The 27,800-nt window shown below is 48.7% G+C and overlaps 1 protein-coding gene across 1 annotated transcript in view; it reads left to right on the forward strand.

Moving 5' to 3' along the window:
* The window catches only part of NTF3 (neurotrophin 3), a 66,700-nt gene extending 39,582 nt beyond the window's left edge, over nucleotides 1–27,118 (forward strand). The window contains exon 2 of the mRNA XM_081819136.1: nucleotides 26,010–27,118. Within this exon, the coding sequence (XP_081675262.1) occupies nucleotides 26,010–26,804 (795 nt within the window). The 3' untranslated portion in view covers nucleotides 26,805–27,118. The remainder of the gene's footprint in view (nucleotides 1–26,009) is intronic.
* Nucleotides 27,119–27,800: the final 682 nt, after the last annotated feature.

Raw genomic sequence — 27,800 nt, forward strand, 5'->3', positions numbered from 1 at the left:
CCTGGTTATGCGATATAGCGGAGCAGGACAGTATCCTGAGTGACGGTGAAGCGCCCCCGCCCCCTGCAGGGTCATTAACACTCATCACCTCATCGTGGAGGGTGGGTGCCATCTAGAACAGGAAAGTCAGTTAAATTGCAGAATCGAGTCTGGCAAGTCATGGCTTAATTTCCAGAGCCAGGCACTTAAGAGAGAAAAGTGTTTTGCGAATTATGAAAATTTAACTTTTACAACATTCAGAGCTAGAGTCTGGAGGAGTCAGAATATAGTGACGACAGAAGCACTTTCCCAAACAACAGGCGAGGAGAGGAGAATTCTGGGGGGAAGGGACAAAGCTCAGCCATGCTCTTTGGAGGGAGGCGGGGAGGGGCTGGGGTGTGTAGAGTCCTGGAGACAGGCGGAGAACTGCACAGGGGACACCACCACAGACATTCCCCAGGGGGTGCAGTGACCATCTCAAGTGAGCAGCATAAGGGGGAAGCTCCACATCTTCGCTTAGCTACAAGCTATGGATGAGCATGGAATTGGGTGGGATTTTATCATTAATCCAGAACTAACCCTGACCAGTAAGGCAAAATGTGGGAACACTGGCCAAGCCTTCCTTGAAGATCTTCACAGATCTTGGTGAACGTGTGTCTCTTTCACATTCCACAATAATATAAAAATAATTTTGAATCATACATTTTTTAAGGCTGTATTTATTTATTTAAGAGAGAGCAAGCACGAGCCGGGGAGGGGACAGAGGGAGAAGGACAAACAGTCACCCCATTGAGTGGGGAGCCCGACACGGGGCTCGATCCCAGGACCCCGAGATCATGACCTGATCCGAAGTCAGACGCTTAACCTACTGAGCCACCCAGGTGTCCCTTAACCATGTATTTTTTAACATCTATTTTTTTTTTTATGATTTATTTATTTAAGAGAGAGAGAGGGAGGTGGAGGGGCAGAGAGAGAGTTTTAAGCAGACTGCACTGAGCATGGAATCCAACACAGGGCTGGATCTCACAATCCTGAGATCACGAGCTGAAGCTCAACCGACTGTGCCATCCAGGTACCTCAACATTTAATTTTTATGAGATAATTTTTGACTCATGATCTCCATTGTTTTTTTATTTATCCATATCTTTGATTTAGTGAGACACCCTATATTAAAAAGAAAAAAAAGAGGGGCACCTGGGTGGCTCAGTCGGTTAAGTGTCTGACTCTTGATTTCAGCTGAGGTCGTGATCTCAAGGTCATGAGATCGAGCCCCACATCAGGCACCACACTAAGCATGGAACCTGCTTAAGATTCTCTCTCTCCCTCTCTCTCTGCCCCTCCCAACCCCCCTGCTCATGTGCTCTCTCTTTCTTAAAAAAAAAAAAAAAAAAAAGAACCGAATGAAAGGAATCGCATTTCCCTTTTGCATTGTTAGTTGTTCATGAGTCCATTTTAAGAGGGCCTTCTGGTGAAGAAGGTTTTCATGGGGAAGAATTATATGGTTGGGATTCTTCCCCTCCTCTGATATGGAGACAAGACCCCTTTCTTATAGTCCACTGAGATCAGAAAGCTGGATGAACTACCACTGGCTCCAAGAGGGAGTATCTAGCACGTCCAAGTTTTGTAGCAGAAAAACACCCCCTCGCCCCGAAGTCTATTCCTGAATCTTGTATCACGGTCTGGATGCCAAAGTGGAAGGAACATCCGTGTTCCTGGGGGCATTGCGCTTGGTCTGCTGTAACCTGAGTGAAGGGTTTGTGCAGTTCCTGTTGATAAATCTCTTCCACCACCCATCCTCCCTTGGCTAGAGGGCAGACGCTGTGCCCTCCTCTTTACTTCTTGTCCTGGACAAGTGTGCCCCTGCCTTTTCCAGGGTCCTGGGGCTGTGGTTGAAGAGAGGGAGACTAGGGGGCCATAAATGGGTTCCTCTGCCTTTACCCATCTGTACCAGCCAGCATTGCTATGAGACCCAAAGACCTGGTATTTCCCTCACCTACAGAGCCCAAATGCATCCTCAGGGCAAGCCACCCAGCCCTGAGGCTTTTCTTCAATAAAACACATACTGATTGTAAAATGAGTATGCCCCCCAGATGACATCTGATAAAGGCAGTTATTTTGAAATACAAAATGTGTGTGTCTCTCAACTGCTGGTATTCACAGAAGCTGGGCATGCTGTCAACACCTGCTTTGAGCTCTTTCCTTTTCCCACCCTTCCTTTTGGCAACTAAGTTGCAATTCATTTCCTCCAGGACCCTCTCCTCTCTCCCGCCGGGTTACTGGGTCTTGCAATAGACACGTGAAATAGTTTATTCTTCCACAGTATAATTTGTGTTGAGAAACATGGGCTCACTGACTTTAAGGTCTTTTTTAGCACTAAAAATTCCTCTGGCTTTTATAGACTGTTTCATGGGCTATTAATGTGGAGCAGACTGCCTTTGGAAACAGCAATTCACGAGGGGTCAGCACACCTGGATTCATGCTTCGCCTTGTGTCATCAGCCAGGGAGTAACTTTAAATACATCACTTTCCTCATTTGGCCTTAGTTTCCTTGTCTGTCACACAGAAACCCTATGTGGGTTAGGGAAACTCTAATGCAAGAGTGTATTGAAATTATAACGTAATGCTAAAGTATAGAAGCAGGATCATGCTGATACTCCCGTTCCCACCAAGAGCATACCCAAAGCAAAGGGACTGGCTTTGCAGTAAGAAGCTTTTGGGTAGACAGCAGGGGCATAGACACTGAGAGGAGCCATGGCCTCTCCCAGAGGCCTCTTAGAAGGGTCAGCTTCAGCGTGGGCTGTTTATTAGGCACATCCTTTGCTGTGTGGCCACACTCTTAGGGAGCTCTTGTTGGAGACAGGGGGTCTGGGTGGGGTTGGGGAAGAATGGTCAGAAATCTACATGAGCAGGCATTGGAGGTAGAGGCGGGCCTCTGGACAGATTTGAATTTGTTCACTGGGGAGAGATTTCCGGATCTCTGCAGAACTCAGGGACAGACAGATGTCTTTTGGCAGAGACGTCTCTGTTTCCTAGTGGAAGTTGGAAAGTTGGGTTTGGCATCCTGGAGGTTTTGTCTTGATGGCTGGTTGGAGCACAAGGAGACAGGGAATGAGCTCCCCACTGCCTTGCATAATCCCTAGAAGTCTGATGCAGGAATGCATTATGTACAAGGCAGAAAACCAACCTGGGGGCCCTGAGACCTTTGTCTGCCTACTGTCAATTTTCACCTGGTTTCATTTTGATAAATGCGATACCTGAGACCCTGTCAGTAAAGCATCACCTGGCAAGAAGTATGTTACTTAGCTAATAGTAAGGTTGTCATCTATCCATACACAGGCTCTACAGAAGTTTTGAGTTTCTCTTTGTTTACTAATGGGAATACTTCAAAAAATCTATACCCAGACTTTACGTTCGTGGGATGGGCAAGAATCCTAGGGCTGTGTCGGTGAAAGGGGGTTGGGGGTCTGTGTGGTGGGGAGGGAGAGCATGATGGGGCATATAGTGTACATGAGTATGTAGGGGTTGGGGGTTCTAGTCCTGGCTATCTCCCTTACTGGCTCTTTGCCATTGGGCAATTCATTTCGCCTTCTTACGATTCAGTTGGCTTAGATTTAAAATGAAAAGACTACTGGTCCTCATATCTCATTGAACTACTGTAATGATCGATTTGAAAGTATACAGAACGGCATATGTGTTAGGAATTATTATGACATTTGGAACCCACCACTGCCACCGTCCTTGCTTTTTTTCCCTTCGGTGATTACTTACTCTGTCCCTCTTTCTGGTCAGTTTTTTATTGCTATGATTTGAACCTGCCTGGGGGTGGGGGTGGGGAGGCGCTGATCTCCCATGATGCCGAGCGACTGGGCAGTTTTTCAAGACTGGTATTGCCAGCTTTGCTGTCTCTTCCCATCCGCACCTGCTCCCTCCCGCCGCCCCCCCCAACCCCCGCCGGGGCCAGGGTTTCCAAGAGGGTGATGCTAAGGGAAGTGGCAGGGTCAGAGACCTCTACTGCCAGGAGCTAGTCTCAGAGTTAGCCTTTTGCTTTCTACTCTAGAGAATCAGTGCCCTCGGATTACTGTATTGATGACTGTATTAATTTAGCCCAAGAGCTGTTATTCAGTGAACTTCTTAAAGGCAAAAAAAAATTCTCGAGCTTTATTTTTCTTTGGGCCAGAAGAGCACCTCTCTGAGGTTTACTTGTAAGATATGCGTATATTTTGGGGAGGTTTTGGCCAGTTCCTGCCTTACTCATTTCAAAAACAGCTTTCTCTCCCCTAAGTGGTCTTGCTAAAGACATGAGCCTGAACCTTCTTTTTGCCACCATGAAAGATTTCAGCCTTCTTTTTCTTTTTTTTTTTTAAGTTTTTTTATTTGTTATTTGAGAGAGAGCGAGCAGGGGGAGAAGCAAAGGGAGAGGAAGAGAACCTCAAGCAGACTTCTCACTGAGAGCAGAGCCCAACATGGGGCTCAATCCCATGATCCTGAGCTGACATCAAGAGTCAGACACCTCACTGACTGAGCCACCCAGGCACCCCACAGCCTTCTTTTTCTTTACCTTTTGCCTACCCAGCTCTTCCCACATCCTTGTACAGCTCCTGGGAGTAAATGCTTTCTGATCCATACACGGAACTGTGCAGCTCACGTTGTGCCAGGCGCTGTGTTTAGGCACTGAGGTCTCCGAGGTGAATGTTATGTGGGCCCTGCCCTCAGGGACAATGAAGCCCAGTGGTCTCCTAGAGCTGCAGGAGCCCCTGATCCGGTAGGAAGCCCTCCTGGGGCCTTGCTCCAGCCCAGACTAGACCATCACAGCAGTGGCTAAGGGGGCATTTTGGCCCAGCCCTAATCTCACATTTGCAGGTCCTATTGGACTTGCTTTTATTTGCAGGTTCTCTGGTCTTGTGTGTTCTCTCCCATCACTAGGCATCCCCAGTCTGATGCTGATGCTGTTCCAGGGCTGGAAGGAAGAGACCAGGACCAGGAAGCCTCTCTTGGAGGCATCATGGTCTACTAGTAGGCAGAGAGTGAGGGAGAGGAGCAGGCTCAAGTCCAGAGGGCCTTTGGACCTCTGAGCCAGTTCCTTCCCACCTTAGTGCAGACGTCTTTCTCTATACACCTGCCTTCCTCCTTGCTTCTCCTTCCTGAAGAGAGGCAACTGTGCTGCTTCTGGGCAGTGGGCTGGGGCTGCTAGAATTGAAATTTTTATTTTCCCTTTTTGGCAGCTGAATCCTTTCTTGGCAGTTGCTGACACAGAGTTTAGTAGGAGAGATCCATCACCCACATCAGTCACCATCTCCCAGGACGTCCAGAAACCCCTTCTCCCAACCCTCACATAAGCATCCTCAACTGATTCACCTGGTCACTTTCTTGCTCTTGACTCTGAACAGGTATCTTTCCAGGGTGCAGGTAGCCCATATCAACAGCCTTTGGAGAAGAGCGAGCATGAAAGTGAGAACCTAATAATAAGTCTACCAAGGAAAAGGTCTAAATGGTCATACTTCTTAAGAGGTTCATCCTTTTGCCCCAGGGATTTTGTTTCTAGAAGCTTTTATACAGTACCTACCATGAGCTCGACACTCTTGTAGGTGCTGGGGACATCAAACATGGAAAGAGAGCTTGCAGTCTGCTTGGGGTGATGGACAGTGAACGCAAGGTTATAAAAGAATGGGGAAGTCCTGCGGGAAGTCGTCAGGGGGGTAGAATAAGAGCAGGGCCAGACAAACTAATAGGAATCAGCCAGGAAAGGGAGGAGGGGGGGTCTCTGCAGAGGTGAGAAGGTACTGGGTGCAGTTGCAGAACTGAAGCCCCTCCCTGGGGCTGGCGTGTGGAGGGTAAGGGGAGAACAAGGAAAAAGGCACCTGGGAGCCAGGCTGGGAAGAGCCTCCTGCCTGGCCAAGGGATTTGGGCTTTATCCTGAAGGGTTTAGAAAAGGACCCAATAAGGCTCAACTTAAGAAGGCTCATTCCATTCCAGTGTGGAGAAGAAATGCCAGGGAATCTGCGGGAGGACAAAAGTGGGTTCTCAGAGACCACTCAGAGTGTGTTGACATCACCTAAGCAAGACAAGTCTCACAGGCCATAGAGGTGTGGGCTACACAGGGAAAGGGGGCAGGCCAGAAAAGGAGGAGACAGAATCCCCTGGAATTAAAGATCAGTGTGCTGTAGGGGGCAGGGAAGGGCAAAGACTCAAGCACCATACATGGTGCCCTTGCCTGTGAGCAAGCACAGGAGGCCAGAGGAGCAGCAGGGCTTGGGGGAAGGTGGTGACGTTGGCTGGGGACATACCACCCTTGAGATGCCTCTGAAATACTCAAGTGGAGATGCCCAGCGGGCAGTTGCATCCGCAGACGTGGAGTCCAGGGCTGAGGTCCGGCTGGAGGCGGGGTTGTGGGAGTTAGCCGCACGTGGATGTTGCACGTGGTTGTGCAATCGTAGGTACAGATACGACAACAGAGGATTGGGGGAAACCGCACTGATGCATTGGTGGCGGTGGACGAATCCATGCGAGCGCTGTCACAGCAGCTGAGGGAAGGACTGCAGGCGTCCGCCTGATTGAAACAAGGTGCTCAGGGGTGTCCTGGTAGTGCTGCTTCCTGAGCTGCCTGGCGCCCTGGTGACGGAAGGTGGGGATCCTGTCTGTTGCCAGGGGCTGAGGAAATGGATGGAAAGGCAGGTGCTCATGTACGAAGCTGGGCTGGGACAGGTAGTCGTCCTTAGAGGAGGACAGCTATTTTCTTTTTTAAGGCTGGCAACAGGTGGACACTAGGTACCGAGGGGAGGAAGTCCATGGCAGGGGGCAGGCTGAGGATAGAGCCAGGATGGAGGCCCAGATGGAATGAATCATCCGAGCAAACAGGGGAGTGGGACCAGCGTGTCACCACGTGGGACCTTTTAGAGAGGGCTGTGACAAGGACAACTGGCCACTCGGAGGAAATGATGGCTGACCCACAGCAGGCCGGCAGTGCGGCCCTTCCCCCGACCACATGATCAATAGCACCCCTTTCTCTTTCGGGAGCGCGCGGGTTTGGCGGGTGCAGGATCCGTCCCTTCAACCAGGCGCATTCAGGTGGATTCCGACGGGTAAGGAGTTAAGGAGTTCTTATGTGAGGGGCTCTGTGAAGTAGGAGGCAAGGTCTTCTGTGTTCTAAGAGACCTCAGGAGACAAGTGTCCTCCTAGGAGCTAGAAATACCAGCAGCACGTTGTTGATCCACAGCAGGGGCTGAGCTGAACCTGAGAACGTGAATTTGCTGGGCAGCAAACAGCACATCTGTGCTCTTCCTGCCTCTGAGCAGCCTGACAGTCAGCAGGGAGGACGGCGGCTCCAGTCCACCTGACACCCGAGGTGGCCGCAGGGCAGATGTGCCCACGGCTGGCAGATCGGCTGAGCCCACACTCCGGGCAATAACTCATACCAACAGTCAGCTCTGCGCACGAAGACATTTACTGCAGCTTTATTTATGAGAGCAGAGAATTGGAAATAATAAATTTCCTACAAAGGGGTGTAATCCAGTAAATTACAACACATTCCTATGATGGAATATTATGTAGCCATCAAAATTTTGTTTGTGTAGAATTTTAATATGATAGGAGAATGCTTCAATTATAGATTAAGTAAGAATGTCACAGAATGCCATATATCAAACATTCTCAACTATGGAATGCAGAGAAGAACTTCGCATGTGTTTAAAAAAGGCTTGACACAAATATTCCATAATGATACTTGTCGGAGCTGATAGATTTCTTTATATACTTGTACATTTTTAGAATATTCTTCAATATGCTCTTATTTTATAAAGAAAAAGTCTCTCTCTAGAGAAATTTATTTAAGGAAAAAAATTCTTTAAACATAAGAAAGGGTATATGCAATCATAGTTTAAATTTGTCTCCTCAGAAAACCATTGTAGGGAGTTTTAATTCCCTCAGGACTCACCCAAGGAACACCATCAGCCTGGCCTAGTGTCTGAGAACATGGATTTTGGTGTTAGACAGGCCTGGGTTTGAATCCCAGCTCTGCTACTAATCCTCACTACCTACTTAGCTGTGTGGGATGGCCATGGTGTGATCTCAGGCTAGTTACTTTCTCTTGGGTGTCGTTTCTTTATTTATGAAAGATGCAGAACTATAAATGCCCCCAGTCTCATCTTTATAATTCCCAAACCCCCAAAACTCAAAAACCCGGTGTCGTTTCTTAAGGTTACAGCAGATCCATTTGGCTACAAAATATGACCTGAATCAACACAATCTCCCTCTCTTCTGTGAATGTTGATAATTTTTCAGCAGAAATATGAGGTCGTTTCATCATGGGGTACTGCCCCAGGCCCATTGAGAGTATGAGGTAATATACAGGGTTTCAGATAAGAGACTATGAACTGGGGGACCTTCCTGGGAGGGTTACTGTAGAATTAAATCCGTTATGACTGTAGAGTTCCTAGCACGGTTCCTGGCATGGAGTCATGCTCAGTAAGGTTAGCTATCATCATTATTGACCTTCTAATTATTCTTGAACCTTCTCTAAGTGGACTGTATGATTTCTGCTTGCCCTCTTTTCCTTCTGTTCCTTTCCTTATTGGGACCTTCGAGAAGACTGAAGTGTGGTTTACTCTGGGAACGTAGGCTGACATGGTTTAAGACACAAGAGTGGGAAAAATAAGAATTTGCCCCAGGTGTTTCTCCTGCCTCTTTTCTTCTTCTGGATTTCTAGTTTCCTGGAGAATAAGCCATAAAGAATAATGCACGTTCATAGAGCACCCAGATGGTTGAATAACACATCAAAGGATAAATAAGTCTGATTGCCTTGGTGAAGAATTGAATCTCAAATCATATGTGTTCACTGTGGGATTGTAATATAGTTATAGTGTAGTTGCTCTCCATTTTGCTTTCAGCTAAAATTAGTCTAATATATAATATTTTTTAATTTAAGAATGATCTTTTATTGCTTTCCATATGAATCCACAATCAGATATTTTGTTTTAAGCCCTTCTAGTATTCTTTAAAATACAATTCAGTTCACAAAACTTTGCTTTGCACTCAACCTTTTCAGAAGCGTGAGTAGGGTACAGACTGAGGTCATCACTTCATTTTCCTGGATGAGCGGCGCTTCATCAATTCTGTTAGTGTGGCATTAGCCAACTACATTATTAACATCACCAAGGGGAATTAAAATATATCATGTTCATAGGATCAAAAGTTCCACATTCTGAATCAATGCCAGTATATTTCCAGACCCTTCCGTTTGACCATAGTCTGCAGTGATCCCCTCCCTCCAACCACATGACTCACCCACACTGGGGTGGAAGTCACTCACGGCTCCCACACATCTCTGTGGCCCCATCTGCTTCCCTGTGGTGGAGTTTTTGCCTTCACAACGTCAACATAGAGTCACAGAGCCTCGGGTCTGGAAGGAACTTTTTTGCAGTCGGCTCTATTAAATCCAGTTAATCTGGTCATTTACACTGCATGCCTGGAAACTCACTACTGCATGCTTTCTAGTAAGCAGAAATAGATCTCCCTGAAATAGATGGCTCTATTTGTGAGTCGGTCCATTGGCGGAAGAGCTAGTCGGTTGGCCAGAAATGACAGCCCTGCCATGAGCCTACAAGCTTTTACACCTCAGTCCGTCAGGTCCTTGTTGGCCCCACCATGGCATGCCCAGCAAGGCGTCAGTACACATTCCTGCACATTCCTGGGTTCCAGCTTCTCCTCCGGATTAATCCATTCATTAGCACCAAATTGCAGTGTGCCTTGCCAAGCCCATCAAGTGTAATTGGAGCTCCTGAAGTCGGATCCCCCAGTTACATTAGTTCAGCTGTCTCATTAGCCACCACGCATCATCCAAACCCATCGTCAGACATGTTTTCCTTCATGATTGTTGTCATTTTCTTAATGCAGGTATTGTGGAGAAAGATTGTTTTTAACACACACTTTTGCTTAAGCTATTTGATCTCCAGAATGCAGTAAATCTTTACACTAAAAGGAGGCAGGTTGGGGAAGGTGGGAGTAGGGGTGGCTTATAAAGGAGTAGGTGCTGAACTTGGGCCAATGGCAGGCCCCATCCATCTGCTGGGACAGGAGGTCGCTCTTGCAGCCAGAGGTGGTCCCGCTTCAGAAATGACCCACTTTGTATAAGCTGGCACATCAAAGATCCAGTGAGCCTAGAGAAAAGTGCAGTGTGCATTTTGTACTGTGGGGGCTCTCCCAGAGTTCACAGACAGCTGAAGGAGCTCGCTTCCTGGAGGATCACAGCCATGGTGTCTGCCCTCTGGACTCTTTAGGACTTTGATAGTAGAGCAGTTGTCTTTTGGGAAGACTGTAGGACCAGAAGTGAGGGAGCAGGGATTCTGGTTCTAGTTTTACCTCTAGCTGTGACAACTTTGAGCCTATTACTTACCACCTCTATGCCCTAAATTTCTCAGCCTTAAAATAGAAATACCCTCTTTTATATTTTTAAAGATTTTATTTATTTATTTATTTATTTGAGAGAGAGAGAGAGAGAGAGAAGGAGTTGGGGAGGGCAGAGGCAGTGGGAGAGGGAGAAGCAGACTCCCCGCTGAGCAGGGAGCCCAATGCGGGGCTAATTCCAGGACCCTGGGATCATGACCTGAGCTGAAGGCAGACGCTTAACCAACTGAACCACCCAGGTGCCCTTAGAAATACCGTCTTTTAATTTTCCTAATTCCATCCATCTAGACCAAAAAACCTAAAGACTGTAGGATATAAGTTTTAAATTGCAGTCCTTGGCAAATAGCAGGTGCTCGGTGTATCACCCTTCCTTCCTATAAGAGAGTTGATGACTCTGCCATGTCCCCAGATGTGTTTCTCTGCCTGGGACCCACATGTCTGTTCTGGAAGGCCCTGAGCCCTCGATCTAGCCCCTGGGACCTCATGTTTTCTCCACTTGCCCCTGGCTGCACCTATTAGGTTAAGGGGATGCCTCACTGCCTCTCTCAAGGTCCTCTAACTGCCTCTCCAGAGCCCCTGTAGGGATGAAGCCATTAAATACAATTATGCTTTTGAGGAAGAGGGGCTACACACAGTCCTCAGGCTCCCTTGACCAATTTGAGGTCTTCAGCCCTTCCAGCGCAACCCCTCCAAAGCAGTGGAAACCCACCTTCTGTCTTTTGGGAAACCCACAAAAACTAGTGTGAGAGCAATGCATTGTATTTTTCAAGAGTCGGGCCCAGTCATCCAAAGATGCATCAGAAAGTCACCAGAAAGGGGTGGTGGGGCAAGGGGGTAGGGTGCATGGGGTAGGGGTGGGTGAGCAGGGACGGAAGGTCTGTTTGTATCCCCATGAGGAGTATTGGAAGTTATGTTGGAAAAATCTCTTCAGCCTTTATTTACCATGGTGGCTAGCCACGGGAGGAGGGGGAGCCGGTCTGGGAAAAGGAAGACAATAGAATGCTGTGGTGCCTTTGCTCTAAAAGCGCGCTCTTAAGCAAATAATGTGGCAAGCTCAGTCAGAGCACTGCTCAATTAGCCCCAGTGCTTAAAGGAGGGTCTCCCGGCAGCTGGTGGTGACAGCGGGCACGGCGGGCTGGGGCGGAGGCCCGCCGGAGGCGGACCTGCAAGACTCCTAAGTGGGGATTGGCCTGGGCCCGAAAGCACAGAGCCCTCCAGCCTGACCCAAACCCACGCTGCTTGAACAGAGGGCCTGAGAGGGGCTGGATGGGCTGTTCTAGGGAGAGGCGGTGTGGGGAGCCCACGGATGATGTGACCAGAAAAGTGAGTGCAAACATTTCACTCAGAGAGTGACCGACATATGGAACGTGTTATGGGGAAGGGTTATAGGCTGGAGGAGCTCCTAGAGCTTTTCAGGGGTGGGATGGGGGAGGGGGAAGCCTTCAGAAACTCAAGGAGGTTTCTAAACAAAAGGAATTTGAGAAGGGCTGGAGAAATAATGAGAAATGCAAACTTGACCCAGTGTTTCTCTATCTCCTGGGCTTCTCCCCTGCCTGTCCTTACATGTTTCCAATGCACAGGGACCCAAGAAGGCCACTGGAGCCATGTGCCTTACTCTTTAGACGAGCAGAGCCAGTGCAGTGTGCGTGCCTGCGTGTGTGTGTGCATGTGTGTGGTGAGGGCGCGGGTTAAGGAAAACCCCCAGAGCCATCTCTCAATCCTCTGTGTGCAGGGGGGCCAGAAAGAGCATCAGCCCAGAGCCTTGCCTTAGACCCCCTTTGGGGGGCACACGGATAGCACTGGAATGATCTGAGGATGATTTATTCTGATCCCCTCACTCTAGAAGAGCAAACTGATGCCTGGAAGGGGGGGGAAGGCTGATCCAGGGTCTCACAGTGACTACAAGCTGGGAGGGGGCCCCCTGTCTTTGGAGTCCTCTTAATGCTTGGGTTTTCTCCCCTTGTCAGCATCCCTCTCCCAGCATACTGCGCACACACACACACACACACACACACGTGCATACAGTCACACACTCCACACAATCACATGCAGACACACACCACACACACACGCGTTCACACAAGTATTCACACACACACACCACACACTCATGTAGACATACGAACATACACACCACACACAGATATTCATAAAGACACGTAGACACACCACATGTGTGCACACACACACACACAGCTATCCACACAGACGTGCACACCACACACCTGCACAGACACACACACATTCACACAAACACGTACATAACACACACACAAATATTCACACAGACATGCGCACACAGACACACCACACACACCGACATACACACACATGTTCACAAAGACACACACATACGTACACATTACACACTCACATGCAGATGTGCACAACCCACACAGATATTCACATGGACACACACACAGAGGTATATACACAGACTCACACTCAGACATACACACCCCCCTTTGCCACTTTGTAGGCAGGCCCATCGGGACTGCGGCACCCCAGCTGAAGCACGCCCTCAGGTGATTGGCGGCTCCAGGGGACCCCTCCCCTTCACAGTTCCAGCCTCCAGTCATCAGCAGTGCGCTGGCAGTGGTCCTAGAGGTCCATTTTAGGTCTGTCCTCCAGGAATTTACTCAGACGCTTCTGGGCAGATTTCATGAAATGTCATCCTTGACACTAACAAATGACACATTTAATCTATATAGTTTTTCCAGCTCCGGGTGTTTGCTTATTTTCACTATATAGCAAACCACCCCAAACTTAGTGGCATAAAATGCAACCATTTTTGCATTTCTCGTCATTTTGTGGGTCAGGAACTTGGGGACTGCTGGGCCGGCTGATTTTTCTGTGCCATGTGGCCTTAACAGAGGTTACTTGGTGGTATTCAGTTAGCTGATGGGCTGGTCTGGATTATTTAGGTCAGTTTTACTTGCAAGACTCGCGCCTTGGCAGGGCCAGCTAGAAGACCATCAAGGGGAGCCTCTCCAGCATGCTGGCCTTGGGACTGTCCGGTGACTCACGCAGTAGCTCAGGGCTCCCACAACAGGTGGAAGCTTCATGGCCGCTTAGGGCCTAGCCTTGGACGTCATCTAGGAGGACTTCGCTATCCTGTACTGGTCAAACTGCCACAAACACCCACAAACAAGGGGAGGGCACGTAGCAGCACCTCTAGACAGGAGTGTCAGAAATGAGCAGCTGTTTTTCAACTAACAACATGCTTCTGTGTGATATCTGGTCCCAGTGTATTTTCTAGCTAGACCTTCTTTCAGATTGACCCATTTTCAATACCTGATATATCAAGAGAGCCTCTACTTAACCTTAAAGCTCTCTCAAGCTTCCGGGGTTCTGTGACCAGCTTTTCCTCCGAGAGCATGTGCTCTCAGAGCATGTGTTGTTCAGCATCCTTAGAATCATAAGGTTGGAATGCAGAGAAGCTCTTCAGAAACAATGAGGTTTTCCAACATAATGGTCTTGGGGGCATTGAGGAACAGGGAGACCAAAGGGATGGAAAAGCCGTCAGGATGAACGTGAGGCCATCCAGCATGATGGCAGGATCAGACATGGAAAGGAAAATGCATAAAATCCCAAAGCCCTTGAGGAATGTGGGTATCACGTGAGGGATGGTGCTGATGCGACACGGGTATTTGTGAAAGGAAGAAGAAAGGAAGGATTCTGCTTCCGTGGGCTACCTCTCTGGCTGGGTCAGGTTATGAACGCTCCAGCCCTCTCACACTGTAGTGTTGAAGGTGCCATGTTGGTCAGGCTCACATGGGGCCCCTCTGCCTCCTCGAGGAAGCTCTGCAGCCAGTGAGCCTTGTGGACAGGTTTCCCTCTTGGTGTTCTTAAATATAGTGTCCTGTGTTGGTTCCAAATGAGCAGCACAGGGCTGGTCCTCTGGAGAGCTGGCTTCTATTTCTGGCTCTTTTACTAATTTGTTGTTTCATTTGGGGCAGGTCACTTTCCTGCCATAACTTTCCCATGCTACGAGAATCTGAGTGGATTAGGATGTGGGTACCTGGCTCCACAGCTTCAAAGTGACACAGAGAAATGGGGTGGACCCAAAAATGAGACCAGTGATGAGGATCATTTGGTCTGGCGAAGAAATGGCTCAGGGTCGGCAGAGGGTAGTAGAAAAATAAAAGTATTCCCGCTAGAAAGAACCTTTAAAACTCTTCAGTTTGAGGGGCGCCTGGGTAGCTCCGTCGGTTAAAGCATCCGACTCTTGGTTTGGGCCCAGTCAAGATCTCATGGGTCTTGAGATCAAGCCCTGCGTTGGGCTCCATGCTCAGCGGGAGTCTGCTTGAGGTTCTCTCCCTCTGCCCTTGCCCCCACTCGCTCTCTCAAAGGAATAAATAAACGTGAAAAGAATATTCTTTAGTTCGAGAATTCTTCACCTAAGATCTTTGGGCCTCTGGGTGAGATTTCAGGGAGTCTGAATTGCCTTGAAAATTTTCTGAGAGGTTGTTCTTTTATGCGCACATGTATGCTTCTTAGGGGAAAGACGCTTTAGCTTCTGTCACATTCTGGAAAGGGTCAATGATCCAAAAATGGTTTAGAACCACTGCTTTAGTCCACCAACATTATATCATGTGATTCCTAACCAGGAGGGATAAAGCCTCCCCAGATGAGATGGCATTCCAAGAGTGTGAGTGCATTTTTCCTGTTGTCACCGTGACTGGGGGGACATGGCTGGCATTCCGTAGATGGGGGCCAAAGCTTTGTGTGTGAGGTACAAGACTGAGCAATGAAGAACTACCCTGCCCAAAGACCGGCAGCACCCTGTGGAGAAATATCATCAGGAATTGAGACCCTAAGACGAGCAATGATTCTCCCTTTGCCACAAAGTGGCTGAGTTGGGTTTTATTCATAAATCAGAGCAGGAAATGTGCCAGGAGTCCACATTATTTTGTTTCCCCTTGCCAACTGCAAATATACTACAAAGAAAACCAAAGAATCAGAAATCTATCTCACCTTCAAAAAATCCAGCAATTTATAAAAAGAATCCCTGGGTTCTTGGTCTTCTTCACCATCAAATAAGAAGGGAGGAAAGAAGCATTTTACCTACTGGGAAGCTAGGGGTTATATAAATGAGCCCTATAGCCCTAAGTGGTGTCGGTATATTTTTCAGCCACTATGAATTGGTGACACCAAGCTTAGACTGTGAAACGTACTCTTCACATTTCAGAGGCCCTGTCTTGGATGTCCCTTTCTCTAAAAAGGAAAGAAGCATTAATATACCAGCATGGCACTCACTGCCTAGTTCACTGCAAGCAAGTGGCAGGTTCTTAGACTCTCTGGAATGAACTAGGAGGTGTTAGGCAGTATTGGCTGTAAGCAAGGCCCACGGGGTCACCCAGACAGGGTTTCACACCCTGGCTCTGCCTCTCAGTTGATGTGTGATCTCTGACAACATGCCTTAATCCCTCTGAGCCTCAGTTTCCTCAACTGAAAAGTGGGGATAATAATCGTATCTGTGAGGATTAATTGAGATAATCCATGTAAAGTGTCCCACAAAGTCCCTAGCATATGGCACGGCTCAGTAGATGCTAGCTGTTATTACAAGCGGTTATTATGACTGTGTCTGTGATTAAAGACAGCTTTGGGTTCAGAGTGTTGGTGCCAAAATTGCTTTCAGAGGACAAGCTCTGGGTTGGTTTTCAGTCTCACCCAGCTGCCCAGAAAGAGAGCCGTAGACTGTTTGGGATTGGAGTCATAATGTTTATGAAGTGCCTACTGCACACTCCGGTTTGGGTGGGAGGTTGATTTTCTTCCTGTGTGCACATCCCACCATCACTTTACAAGTGGGCGAGAAGAGGCTCAGGAAGTCACATAGATGTCTCTCGAGCCTTGGTTTCCTGGTCTGTCAGGGTGTTCAGGCAAATGATGGCGGCCAGGCTGAGCAGAGAGGAGAGACGCCCAGAAGAGTAGGAGGAAGCCGTGGCATGGGGAGTCTTCAGACTTCACAGTTTCCTGGAGTGGGGCTCCAGGCCAAAGATAGCCCCAGAGCATTTGCCAATCCCTCATCCTCATGAAAGGAGGTTGGCTGCGGGGCCAGTGGGGAGCCTAAGAGGGCGACAGAGGCTATATTTGACGCAGGCCCGATCGCCAAACCTGGAGGAGAAAGGCTGCCATCTGACCACACTGCAGCCAAGTCCTCATGGGGCCAAACCATTATGGTTTGGGTTGATCCCGTTCTCACTGCTGCTACTCTGGTTGATGCACAAAGGTTTGGGCATTGCCAAGTCAGCTGCGGTCTTGGTTTGGAAGAGGCATCCAGAGTGTGAATGGAAGTTGTGCTTCGGGATTTCCCTCGGCTTCCGGCTCTCAAGATGAAGCCAACTTCTTTTTCTGCCATTTTGAGACCCATCCTTGGCTGGGTGGACTAGATAAATAATTTATCATCATCATCAGCATTTATTATATTTATTAAAGATCATGGGGCGCCTGGGTGGCTCAGGTATTAAGCGTCTTCCTTCAGTTCAGGTCATGATCCCAGGGTCCTGGGATCGAGCCCTGCGTCGGGCTCTCTGCTCCGCGGGAAGCCTGCTTCTCCCTCTCCCACTCCCCCTGCTTGTGTTCCCTCTCTCGCTGTGTCTCTCTCTGTCAAATAAATAAATAAAATCTTAAAAAAATATATCAGTTACTCAGCAGCCCCTACCTTGTAATAATATTAACTTACAGCTGTATAGCATTTTGCAGGTAATGCAGATTTCTGACACATAAACCCAACTCCAACATTAAGCACAAATCTAAAGCAGAAGGTTGACTTGGACAGTTATTCTCTGATGCTAAGAGTTGAATTCCAGCTGTACCCCCAACTGTCCGTATAACTGAAGCAACCTTCTCATGTGTGTTTTCACACTCGGAAAATGGGGTTTCTCCCGATGCAGAAAACAAAACCAAAATCAAAATGTCTTAGGATATTAAATGACACAATAATTTAGAAGGAGCCTGGCTGTAATGCATCCTCATCTTGGGAACTACGGGGTGTGTGTGTGTGTGTGTGTGTGTGTGTGTGTTGGTGCCCATGCACGCACACACACAAGCCCATGCATGCACACTTTTATGCACAGTGATGGATCAGTGTTAGTGCCCAGAACAAAGAAACTAAATGTATAAATACATGCCATTATGGCCAGTAGCTGGGTTGACTCAGATTTTCTCTGCAGATCCTTCCTTGTCCACCCTCTGGCCATGAGATGAGAGTATGTAGTATGCAAAGGATAAAGTAAATCTGGATTTCCTGGGGCTTGTGTTGGCATACCAAGCTCCTTTCAGATCTCTTTGCCAAGACAGGGCCACGCCGGAGGCTTCCATGGCCTGGAGAATAACTGTACTACCTTGCTCTTAGAGCTGCTGAAGCACATTGTTTTGACATATGCCATACCTTCCATCTTTCGCTGCCTTGGGGCCAGAGAGGAGGGTATGCTTTGAACAATATAGAATTCCTCTTCCAACAGCTGTGCAAAGCAAACTCACAGCTTTCAACTTCCATCTCAGGGCATCGAGCTTGGCTTTTGGATATGGGCTCCTTGTCCATTCTGGAATCTGTCTTTCTCATTTTCAGGCTTCCAAGGGGGACCAGTTTCAGAAATTTCTTTTTGAGGGAGGCGAGGAAACCTTTTGAGGCCCTCTATTTTGTTTCGTTTTGTTCTAGAATAGGCTTTCCCTGTTGACTGTGTGCCTTGTTTCCCCTGGGAAGCCAGCAGCCCCTGAAAGTTGAGGACCTTGTCCTATCCCAGATCTCAGGCCAAGTGTTGTCCGTGTCAGACAATTTCTGACCTGGAGTTAAGTATTTTAACCAGAGGAACAGGAGAGCAGTCCCATCTCCCTGCCTCTGCTCTCACCAGTTTTGACTGTATAGGTGTGGGTTCTGCCCAGGGATCAGGGCTCTTAAATGAGATGTCACCAAGTGAAGCACAGAGAGGAGCTCTTCCTTCCTCCGGTCACGGTTCACCTCCGGTTTGGGGGAATGCAGAGCATGCTGATCGGCATCTTTTGGTGACAGCCATCCACTTGCTCTCCAATCTTGGCTCTATTTCTTGCCCTCCCTGAAGCTCAACTTATGTACTTTTGTGCTTCATATGACAGGGAACATAAGAGTGGCCACCACTCCAGAGTCGTGCTCAGAGTGAATGAGGTGGGATTTAGGAAAGACCCGTAGGGCTATAGGGGAAGAAGGAGGGGCCGTGGAAACCCACACAGCCCTAGTCATGTGAGTTCATTTCTCATTTACTCCTTCTAGCCATTCCAAGTCGCTCCTTCCCTTCATCCCTTTACAAGCATTTCCCTCCCTTGTTGGTTTTGGATTCATCTTGCCCCCAGTGAGTTAACCTACGTGTTTCCCGTCTGAATCTCATCGTGCTATTTCCAGGCTGCCAACCCCCACGGGTGCTGGGGAATAATTGGTCTGTCCTCACGAGTGTTTGTAGCACCTTCCCTTTGAGCGTCATCTGTGCATTTTAATTAATCTGCCACTTTTTCCTCTCTCCTGCTTCCGGATCATTAATGAAGAGATTAACCAAGACCAGACCAATCCCCAGAGGAGGCTCCACCAGGATCTCTCTCTCCCGGCAACCAGCCTTGTCATGGGTCAGAACATCTTCATATGGCCCCCCTGACTAATTTTCAGGCCTCGGGACCCGGGTTCCGAACAAAGCCAATTTGAATTAATTAAGATACGGGGAGCGAGCTTAGCCAGTATTCTATATGGCCTTAGTTTAATATTTCCACCACATTCCTTTCCTTTTTGTCATTCTATTTTAAATCTATCGCTTTCCCACCTCTCCCCCTTTCCAGTCCCTGAACAAGATACTAGGGTTATCTGGCAGGATGTAGTCTTTGGGGCCCTTAGCATTAGTCAGAGACCATGTCATAGCTGCAGGAATTCTCCAAAGATTTAGGCCCTCTGGATACAGCTGGACAGAGTCCTTGTTAATCCAGCCAGAGAAATGCATTTGCCTCCAGAGGAGGTGGCCGTACCAGAAATAATGAAATCTCTTGAATTTGCATATTAAAAACTTGGTACATTAAAAAGTGGTTCCACCTTGATCTCATGCCTCTTCCCTGAGGACAGCTAGAGCACAACCTCTATGCCTTATTTGTAAGTCACCCTCATTTCCAGTCCTGGCACCAACACCAAGCCTTGAGATAGTGCATCTGGTGTTCCGTCCACTACAACACATGGCCTCTGCAGGGATGGCGGACCTGCAGAGGAACTGGCCGACCCACAGAGGGACAGGTCTTGGAGGACATCGGGCCTAAGGGGGACAACAGTTTGTTTACTTTCACAGGGAATATGCAGAGGAAGAAACAGGAGTGATGGCCTCAAACACCTAGAAATTCTGCCCAGAGCTAAGGATTCCCAGGGAGGTGCTCGACCTACAGCTGCCTTGGTTCCAGCCTTGGAACTTGAACTTCCTCTGGAAATAAACTCTCTGGAATGTTCGAGAGCAGGGACAGACAGACCCCATAGCATAATCCGTAAGGGCATCAATTCCAGAGCCAGACTGCGATCAAATCCTGACTCTTCTGCTTGTTAGCTGGTTATTAACCGTCTTGTGCCTCAGCCTCCCCATCTGAAATGGTGAATGTTGGTACCTACCTCACAGGAGCTGTTACCGAGATTAAAGAGTTAATGTATGTCGGTCCCTGGCACATCGCATTTTTGTTCCTGATGCCCCCACTCCAACCAGGCTAAACCGTCACTCCACACGCGGGCAGCAAACAAGATCTCTAGGTCCATGGTCAGGAGGAGGCACGTGTGCTGGGAAGCTAGTCGTGGAGAGGTAAATTGGAACTCAAAGGAGAGTGCCCCAGGTGTTTATGTGTGACGGGGACAGACACAGGTGGCTATGGGCTCAGGTCCTGTCCCACCCCACTCTCCATCCAGCTTTCTTTTCCATTTCAGCCGCTTTGCCCAAAAGCCCTCTGTGTGTGTGTTGTAAACTGAGCCAGAAAGGAGAAATCAGAAATTGCTCTCTTTTGAGTATTTTGAGGGATGGTGAAACCTTGTAGGAATGTTGCTCCAGGGACTGAGAAAACACCATATGTGGGAAAGCATTTCTAAGTGAGGAAAATAGCATCTGCTAGTTGGTCAGGATCTTGGAAAACTCCGAGCAGGGGATATGGGCACTGGGGAGAGTGTAGGAAGGGGGTTTTACTGAGGTCTTTAACAGGTCTTTTTCCAATTATAGCCAAGAAGAGCCTGGGGACCGTGGCCTACTTCAGAGCCAGGCCTTGTATTTTCTTTGGGAAAAGAAGGCAGAGTTGAGTGGCTTCCAGACCAGGCTTGGCAGAAGCCCATCCAGGATCTCAGGCCAGTGAGCAGTGTCTTGGGCAGGTCTCGATTGTGGTAGGCACTCATTCACTAAGTAGACATTGAGACTCTGCAATGGACCAGCCCCGTGATAGGCAGCGGGCACGTGTGGATGAAGAAGGCATGGCCCCTCAGCCAAGAGAACACATACAGCCAACGATAACACAACAGGATGCTTGGATGGGGGTCGCTATTAACAGTGACCAAAAGAGAATGAGCATAGAGGTCCTTCTAAATTGAAAAATTCACTGACATGTCTTGCCTGGGTCAAGCCAGGACAGCCTTCCTTTCTTCACTCCCCACTCCAGGGAACTAGCCTTCTGGGGAAAGCCCAGGGGTGGAAGATGCAGGTTCTGGTGACCAGAAGGAGCCAGAGATCAGATCTAGGCTCTTCTTGCCCCCAGTTTATTCAGAAACAACACTTCACACGTTCCCGTGCTTGTTTGCTTTTGAGATTTTCCTCTTCTCTGTGCTTCCAGTTTGCAATAATCTTTTCTTCTCCCACAACTCGTGTGGCTGGTCTGAGATCCAAGCACTTGCTAGCAGCGGCATTTGGGAGAAAGCTCTGTGTTGGTGCAGATTGCTGTGGGCTGTATGCGGAAAAGGAGTTCCTGACTTCAGCTGCTTGGTACCTCGTATGTGTGCGTGGACAGGCGTGCAGCAACTCTGATGCTCAGAGAACTCAAATTCACGTTCAACGAACATTCCCAGGGTACCGCTACATGCCAGATACTGTGCTAAGAGCTCTCATGTAGATTTCATTATTAACCCCTCACAATAATGTTGCTGGTGCACAAGCCCCATTTATTTATTGAGCTTTAGAACAGGGTGTCCTCTGTCACTTTCTGCCATTACTGAGGAGTCTAATCTTAGATGACTCCCTCCGTCCCCACACCGGGCTTCAGTTGCCTTACTTGTAAAAATGAGGGGTTTACACAGGGTCCTTTCCAGCTTCAAACACCTGTGTTTTGGAGAGGTCTAGTAGCAACATTCTTGGACTTGCTCACCATGAGAAAGCTACAAGCAGATTATCAAGGTGGTGGCCACAGGCTCCCCTGCTGGGTTTTCATGCAGCCTTACAAGTGGGTTAGAAACCCTTACCAGTCTACAGATGATTTATTCCCACAGCTTGTTCTCAAGTATCGTGGTAAGGTTTTGGATTTGATGGTAAAAACAGCGGAGCTCCAGAAATGGGTAGGACCAATGCTAAGAGGCATTTGGAAACTTTCTTACATTGTTAATTTTTCATGTGTGTCTCACCCCCACCTCCACCCATGTGGCCTGATTTCTTTGTGATGAGTTGTTTTTTTTTTTTTTTTAAGATTTTATTTATTCATTTGACAGAGACACAGTGAGAGAGGGAACACAAGCAGGGGGAGTGGGAGAGGGAGAAGCAGGCTTCCCGCTAAGCAGGGAGCCTGATGCGGGGCTCGATCCCAGGACTCTGGGATCATGACCTGAGCCGAAGGCAGACGCTTAAAGACTAAGCCCCCCAGGCGCCCCTCTGTGTTGAGTTTCTGTGCTTGGGACCCGAGAGGGGCAGAGTTGTCTAAAAGAGTCAGGAGACCTGGGTTCTAACCCACTCGATGCCTTGGGCTCCCAGCGGAAGTGCACAGCTAGGTGGGGTGGTAGGAGCGGTCCACCTAGGTGCAGCAGTGAGTATTGTCTGGACAGAAACTAGAAATAGTAATAAAATCAACTACACGTTATTCTGCTTTTTATAATCAGCATGCTCTGGCAGTTCTGAGCCGTATCCATGATAATAATGTTCCATCCTGAGGATCCTGACTTCTCCCACTGCCCCATTTAGTTTCCACATTTCTTTCTTTTTTTTTCAAGAATTTTTATTTATTTATCTGAGAGAGATAAAGAGAGAGAGCATGAGTGGGGTGAGGGGCAGAGGGAGAAGCAGACTGCCCGCTGAATAGGGATCCTGATGCGGGGCTCCATCCCAGGATCCTGAGATCATGACCGGAACCGAAGGCAGACGCTTAACCGACTCAGCCACCCAGGCGCCCTTGGTTCCCACATTTCTTGGTTGCCACTGCCCAGAGGAGGAAAGCAGGTCGTCATGAGAACCTTTTCATTTTGCGCATCCCCGGGCTCTCCCCACCAGACTGCAGCTGAAGTTACGGCTCCTGCCCACGGCTCTGAATGTGCCCCCCCTCCCACGCAGCACTCAGTGGGCTTTGCCCGTTCCTCTTGACCAAACATGGTTTTCTACTCTTACCTCCAGACAACTTCACCAAAATGGAACATTCTAGCTCCTGCACCCAGGGAGCTTCGAGTGTTGGCTCAAATGCAGTCACCCCTCCTGCCACCACCTTGCCTCTAAATTATTTCCACATGAGGCCCTCCAAATCAGGTCACTCTTCTGACTTCAACTTCCGTCCCCGCCTCCCTGCACCCAGACCTTAACCTCCACCGTGTATTCACCGTGGCCTGGACGCAGTGGGGAGGCACAGGCGGGAAGGGGCTCCTGGCCTTGGAGGAGAGGGAATCTAGTGAGTAAAGCGCGGAGAGCCCTGAGGCTTGTCATACCTGCCACCACAGCCAATTGGAAACATGCCACAGGAATGCAAAGGAAGTGGTGGTTGCTGCTTTTGGCGGGCCTGCTTTTGGGGGCCTCGCTTTCCAACTGGGCACTGAAGAATGAGTGTAATTTCAACAGGAGAGGTGAGGAAAGTGTGCCAGCGGAAGGGAACATGCACACGGCTCCTAAAGCTTGTTCAGGCAGCTCTGGAAGAGCAAATGGGCTGGGGCCGGGGTTTGCTCGCCCAGCTGTAATCTGACGAAAAGGGCAGCTGGGCAGGGAGTGCAGAGGATCCCTCTACCCTGTGCGTTTCTCTTCCTCCTTCAACTGCAGTTAGGTTTTCCTCATCTGTACAATGAAGGAGCTGGATTCAATGCTTCCTTTATATGGCTCTTCTACCCCTTTAACCCTTTGGTTCCTGTTCAGGCCCCAGCCATAAAGACGCTTCCCTCTGTAGCCCCAGTCCACTGGCACCATCCATCTTTCTTCCTGTCCATGCACCCTTGTCATTCCTGGCTAATCTGTGCATCCATTCTCATTCCCTCTGGGACCTCCCCTCACTGACCATCCTTGATCTATTTCCCCATGAGCAGGTACCCTGTGTATTCTTAGCTTACAGTGGCCGGGCTTTGGGAGGATTTAATAAATTGTTTTCTGATAGACTCTTAGTCCCAAATTGCTTTATTGCAGCTGTATTCCATTTGGAGGGGGGAGAAAGGGCATGCAATTCTAGTTGCATGCATGCCATACATTGTGTGTTCAAGATTCATTTTGTTGGGCCTGCGACATGGAAGGAATTGTCAGTTATATGCAGAGTGGGAGGGAGAGTAGTTATCCTGTGGGAACCACTTTCTTAGGGTAATAGGATTCTTAGAGCAGTCTCTAGGGGTGGGCAGCGAAGCTAGAATCCTTCTCTCGGCTTTGACCTTGAAGGAGTCAGTTGTCCACAAAAGTGCTTCCCATGGAAGGAAGATGATCCCCTTATCAAAGAGGTGGGCCAAGAGCCAGGAAGAGGAAGTTGGAGCAAAGTGCCTGCAGCATTGCTGGCCTTTGGGGACAAGAGAGCAGTACTTCAGACAAGACGGGGAAAGAGGCTGCATCTGGAAGTCCCGGGAGCAAGTTAGCGTGGGCAAGCTCAGACATGGGTACTTGGTAAGCAGGGCCGCTTCTCTGATTCCTGTGTCTCTCTTGTTTATTTCCCTTCTGTTTTCCCCCTGGATTTACTAAAGTCTCTCTACAAATACCAAAGGTGAACCGAGGGAATGGCTTTTATTTTCCATGCTTAGAGCCTTAAGGAGGAAACCGTGAGCCCCTGGGGGCCAGTGAGGTGGTAGTAATGGTAACTAAGGTTTGGCTACCCCACGGGGGTGGTGTAGATCACAGAGTGCAAGTGGAGATCGCTCCTGCTGCCAGCCCTCCCTGCCTGAAGAGTCCCCATCCAGCGCCAACCTTCAGAAAAGCTGGGCTTTGCTCTAGTGAGGGAGAGACCAGCCAGAAAGGTATCTGGAGATCAGCCCTATAATCCCATAAGGACCCAACAGAAACCCCGTGTCGAGGTTCTGCTCTGGCAACAGAAGGAGAGTGTGGATGGGTTCAAGTACCATTTAAATGAAGAGATAACAAAATGAAAATGCAGCCCCCAAAAGAAACATTGTGTACTAGAAACTTCACATTAAAAGGCCAAACAAGAAAAAACAAAAAAAGGAATCCACAAGGAATCTTGCTGTTCAGGGCAAGTCCAGCCCATTACCTTGAGCCAGTTATTGCTGTGCCTCCAACTTCTGCAGGTAGTGCTCTGGCGGGGAGAAGTCTCTGGGAAGCAGTTGGGCGCCCTGGTGAGGCATGTCCGTTAGAGAGCTCGGCCAGGCCCCCTCACAGAATGGGGAGCAGCCCCCGTGCTCATTACAAGGGCGGAGAACAGCTCCACCAGACGGGGGGCCTGGCCAGGGATGAGCCCATTCTGATGCTGCAGTGTGCAGGCAGCTGACCCATCCCCAGCCTCGGGGTATTCCTTCCAGTGACCCAGAAGCTGCATTAGGTGTGGGGGAGGGTGGTAGGGCTATGTTCTTTAAGACCATTGCAAGTCTGCTCCTGTTGCTAAAAGAATGCCAATATGCCTTTATAATTTTCAGGTACAACTTCATAATTTGCCAAGGTGGAGTGGACTGTGGTCTTCTCAGACTCAAGTGATATGTAAAGAAGTGGCAGGACGTCATCCACACACAACAGAAGTCTGCAGATAAGCGCAGACCTCAAATGCAGATGCCCTGGAGGATTTCTGTCTAGGAAAGTCCTAAGTGCGAGTTTCCTCCTCCCTCTGCCTTGGAGGCTCTTGGGGGCCCGGACCCGGGGACAGCCTTAGCTCTTCTATACCGAAGACCTTGCCACTCATGTTTTTGGTTTATTTAGTTTAAAAAAAAAAATTATTTTGCCCTCTCTGTCATTCACGAGCACAAGATACACAAACGCGCGTGCGCATGCACACACAGACACACGCACACACATGCACTCCCCATTTCCTAGCACACAGCCACCATGCTAGGGGAAAGATTATTGAGGGAGAGGCACGTGGAGATCTAGGAGGAAAAGGCACTTTAGAGATTCAAAGGACTCGTACGGAGGCAGTATTTCCCGAGGAAAGAGATGGACAACCCTGGTCTCTGGACATCAGAGAGGAGCTGGGTGTTCTTGCTGCCTCTCACAGGGTTACTCAACCCACAATGACATGGATTCAGCTGCCACAGCCTGCCATTAACCCCTGTGTTTCCTTTTCAGATCTTACAGGTGAACAAGGTGATGTCCATCTTGTTTTATGTGATATTTCTCGCGTATCTCCGTGGCATCCAAGGTAACAACATGGATCAAAGGAGTCTGCCTGAAGACTCGCTAAATTCCCTGATTATTAAGCTGATCCAGGCAGATATCTTGAAAAACAAGCTCTCCAAGCAGATGGTGGACGTTAAGGAGAACTACCAGAGCACCCTGCCCAAAGCAGGGGCCCCCCCCAGGCCGGAGCAGGGCGAGCTGGCCAAGTCGGAATTCCAGCCCGTGACTGCGATGGACACAGAGCTGTTACGGCAGCAGAGACGTTACAGCTCGCCCCGGGTCCTGCTGAGTGACAGCACCCCCCTGGAGCCCCCTCCCTTGTATCTCATGGAGGATTACGTGGGCAGCCCTGTGGCCGCCAACAGAACGTCACGGAGGAAGAGGTACGCCGAGCACAAGAGTCACCGGGGGGAGTACTCCGTATGCGACAGCGAGAGTCTGTGGGTAACCGACAAGTCATCGGCCATCGACATTCGGGGACACCAGGTCACGGTGCTGGGGGAGATCAAAACCGGCAACTCTCCCGTCAAACAATATTTTTATGAGACACGATGTAAAGAAGCCAGGCCTGTCAAGAACGGTTGCAGGGGGATTGACGATAAACACTGGAACTCTCAGTGCAAAACGTCCCAGACCTACGTCCGAGCACTGACGTCAGAAAACAATAAGCTTGTGGGCTGGCGATGGATACGGATAGACACCTCCTGCGTGTGTGCCTTGTCGAGAAAAATTGGAAGAACATAAATTGGCATCTCTCCCCATATATAAATTATTACTTTAAATTATATGATATGCATGTAGCATATAAATGTTTATATTGTTTTTATATATTATAAGTTGACCTTTATTTATTAAACTTCAGCAACCCTACAGTATATAAGCTTTTTTCTCAATAAAATCCGTGTGCTTGCCTTCCCTCAGGCCTCTCCCATCTGTTAAACCTTATCTTGTGACCCGGCTCTCGGGAGACGCTCTGTAAAATCTATGTACACCAGTATTCTGCATTCAGTATTTGTCAAGGCCATGGCTGTCGTTTTAGTAAACTTGTTAAAATCGGATGCTGTCAGAGTTGTGTGTAGACACAGTGATGCCCCTCCCCCTTCTGGTATACTTCATGTTTGATTAGTTCATTAAATGCGCTGTTGGCACGTCCACTGGAAGGACACACGGTAGCTTTGAGCGCCGCACTTGATTCTGGCCAGCAAGTTCACTGTCGGGGACTTGCTCGCTTTTCTCTACTGTCACTTTTGCCAATTAGAACTCTGATTTGCTCCAAGGTCACGGTCCCGGAACAGTAACAACAAACCTGGCAATTTTAGTTTTGGAAGTCTCTTTTCAGCACATTTGTTGTTTTGGGGTTTGGGGTTAAGGGTTGGATTTTTTTTTTTTTTTTTTTTGGCTATGGTTTTTGTTTTGCTTTCTGTAAGTGGTTTTCATCCTTTTAGGCATATAGGAAAAAATGTTTTAACTATTTGTAACAGAATAATTGTATGGTTACCCAGAAGCCAGCTGAAATGGATCATGAATAATCTACAGACAGAAGAGAACTTCCTCACTAGAGATCCTCTGGGCGCATGGCCTCCTCCCTTCTTTGGGGGCCCCTCCCAGAGCTGCATGAGGAATTGGAAAATGCTCGCGCTTCGGAGTCAGACCTGGGTTGAAATCCTATGTCCTCCCTTCCTTGTGACTGGGGGCCAGCCTTGGAAGGCTCTCCGGAGCCTGGGGTTCCTAGGGTCAGAA

Source organism: Leptonychotes weddellii, chromosome 5, assembly GCF_054177405.1.
Source record: "Leptonychotes weddellii isolate Sample4059 chromosome 5, ASM5417740v2, whole genome shotgun sequence".
In the NCBI taxonomy this organism is placed as follows: Eukaryota; Metazoa; Chordata; class Mammalia; order Carnivora; family Phocidae; genus Leptonychotes; species Leptonychotes weddellii.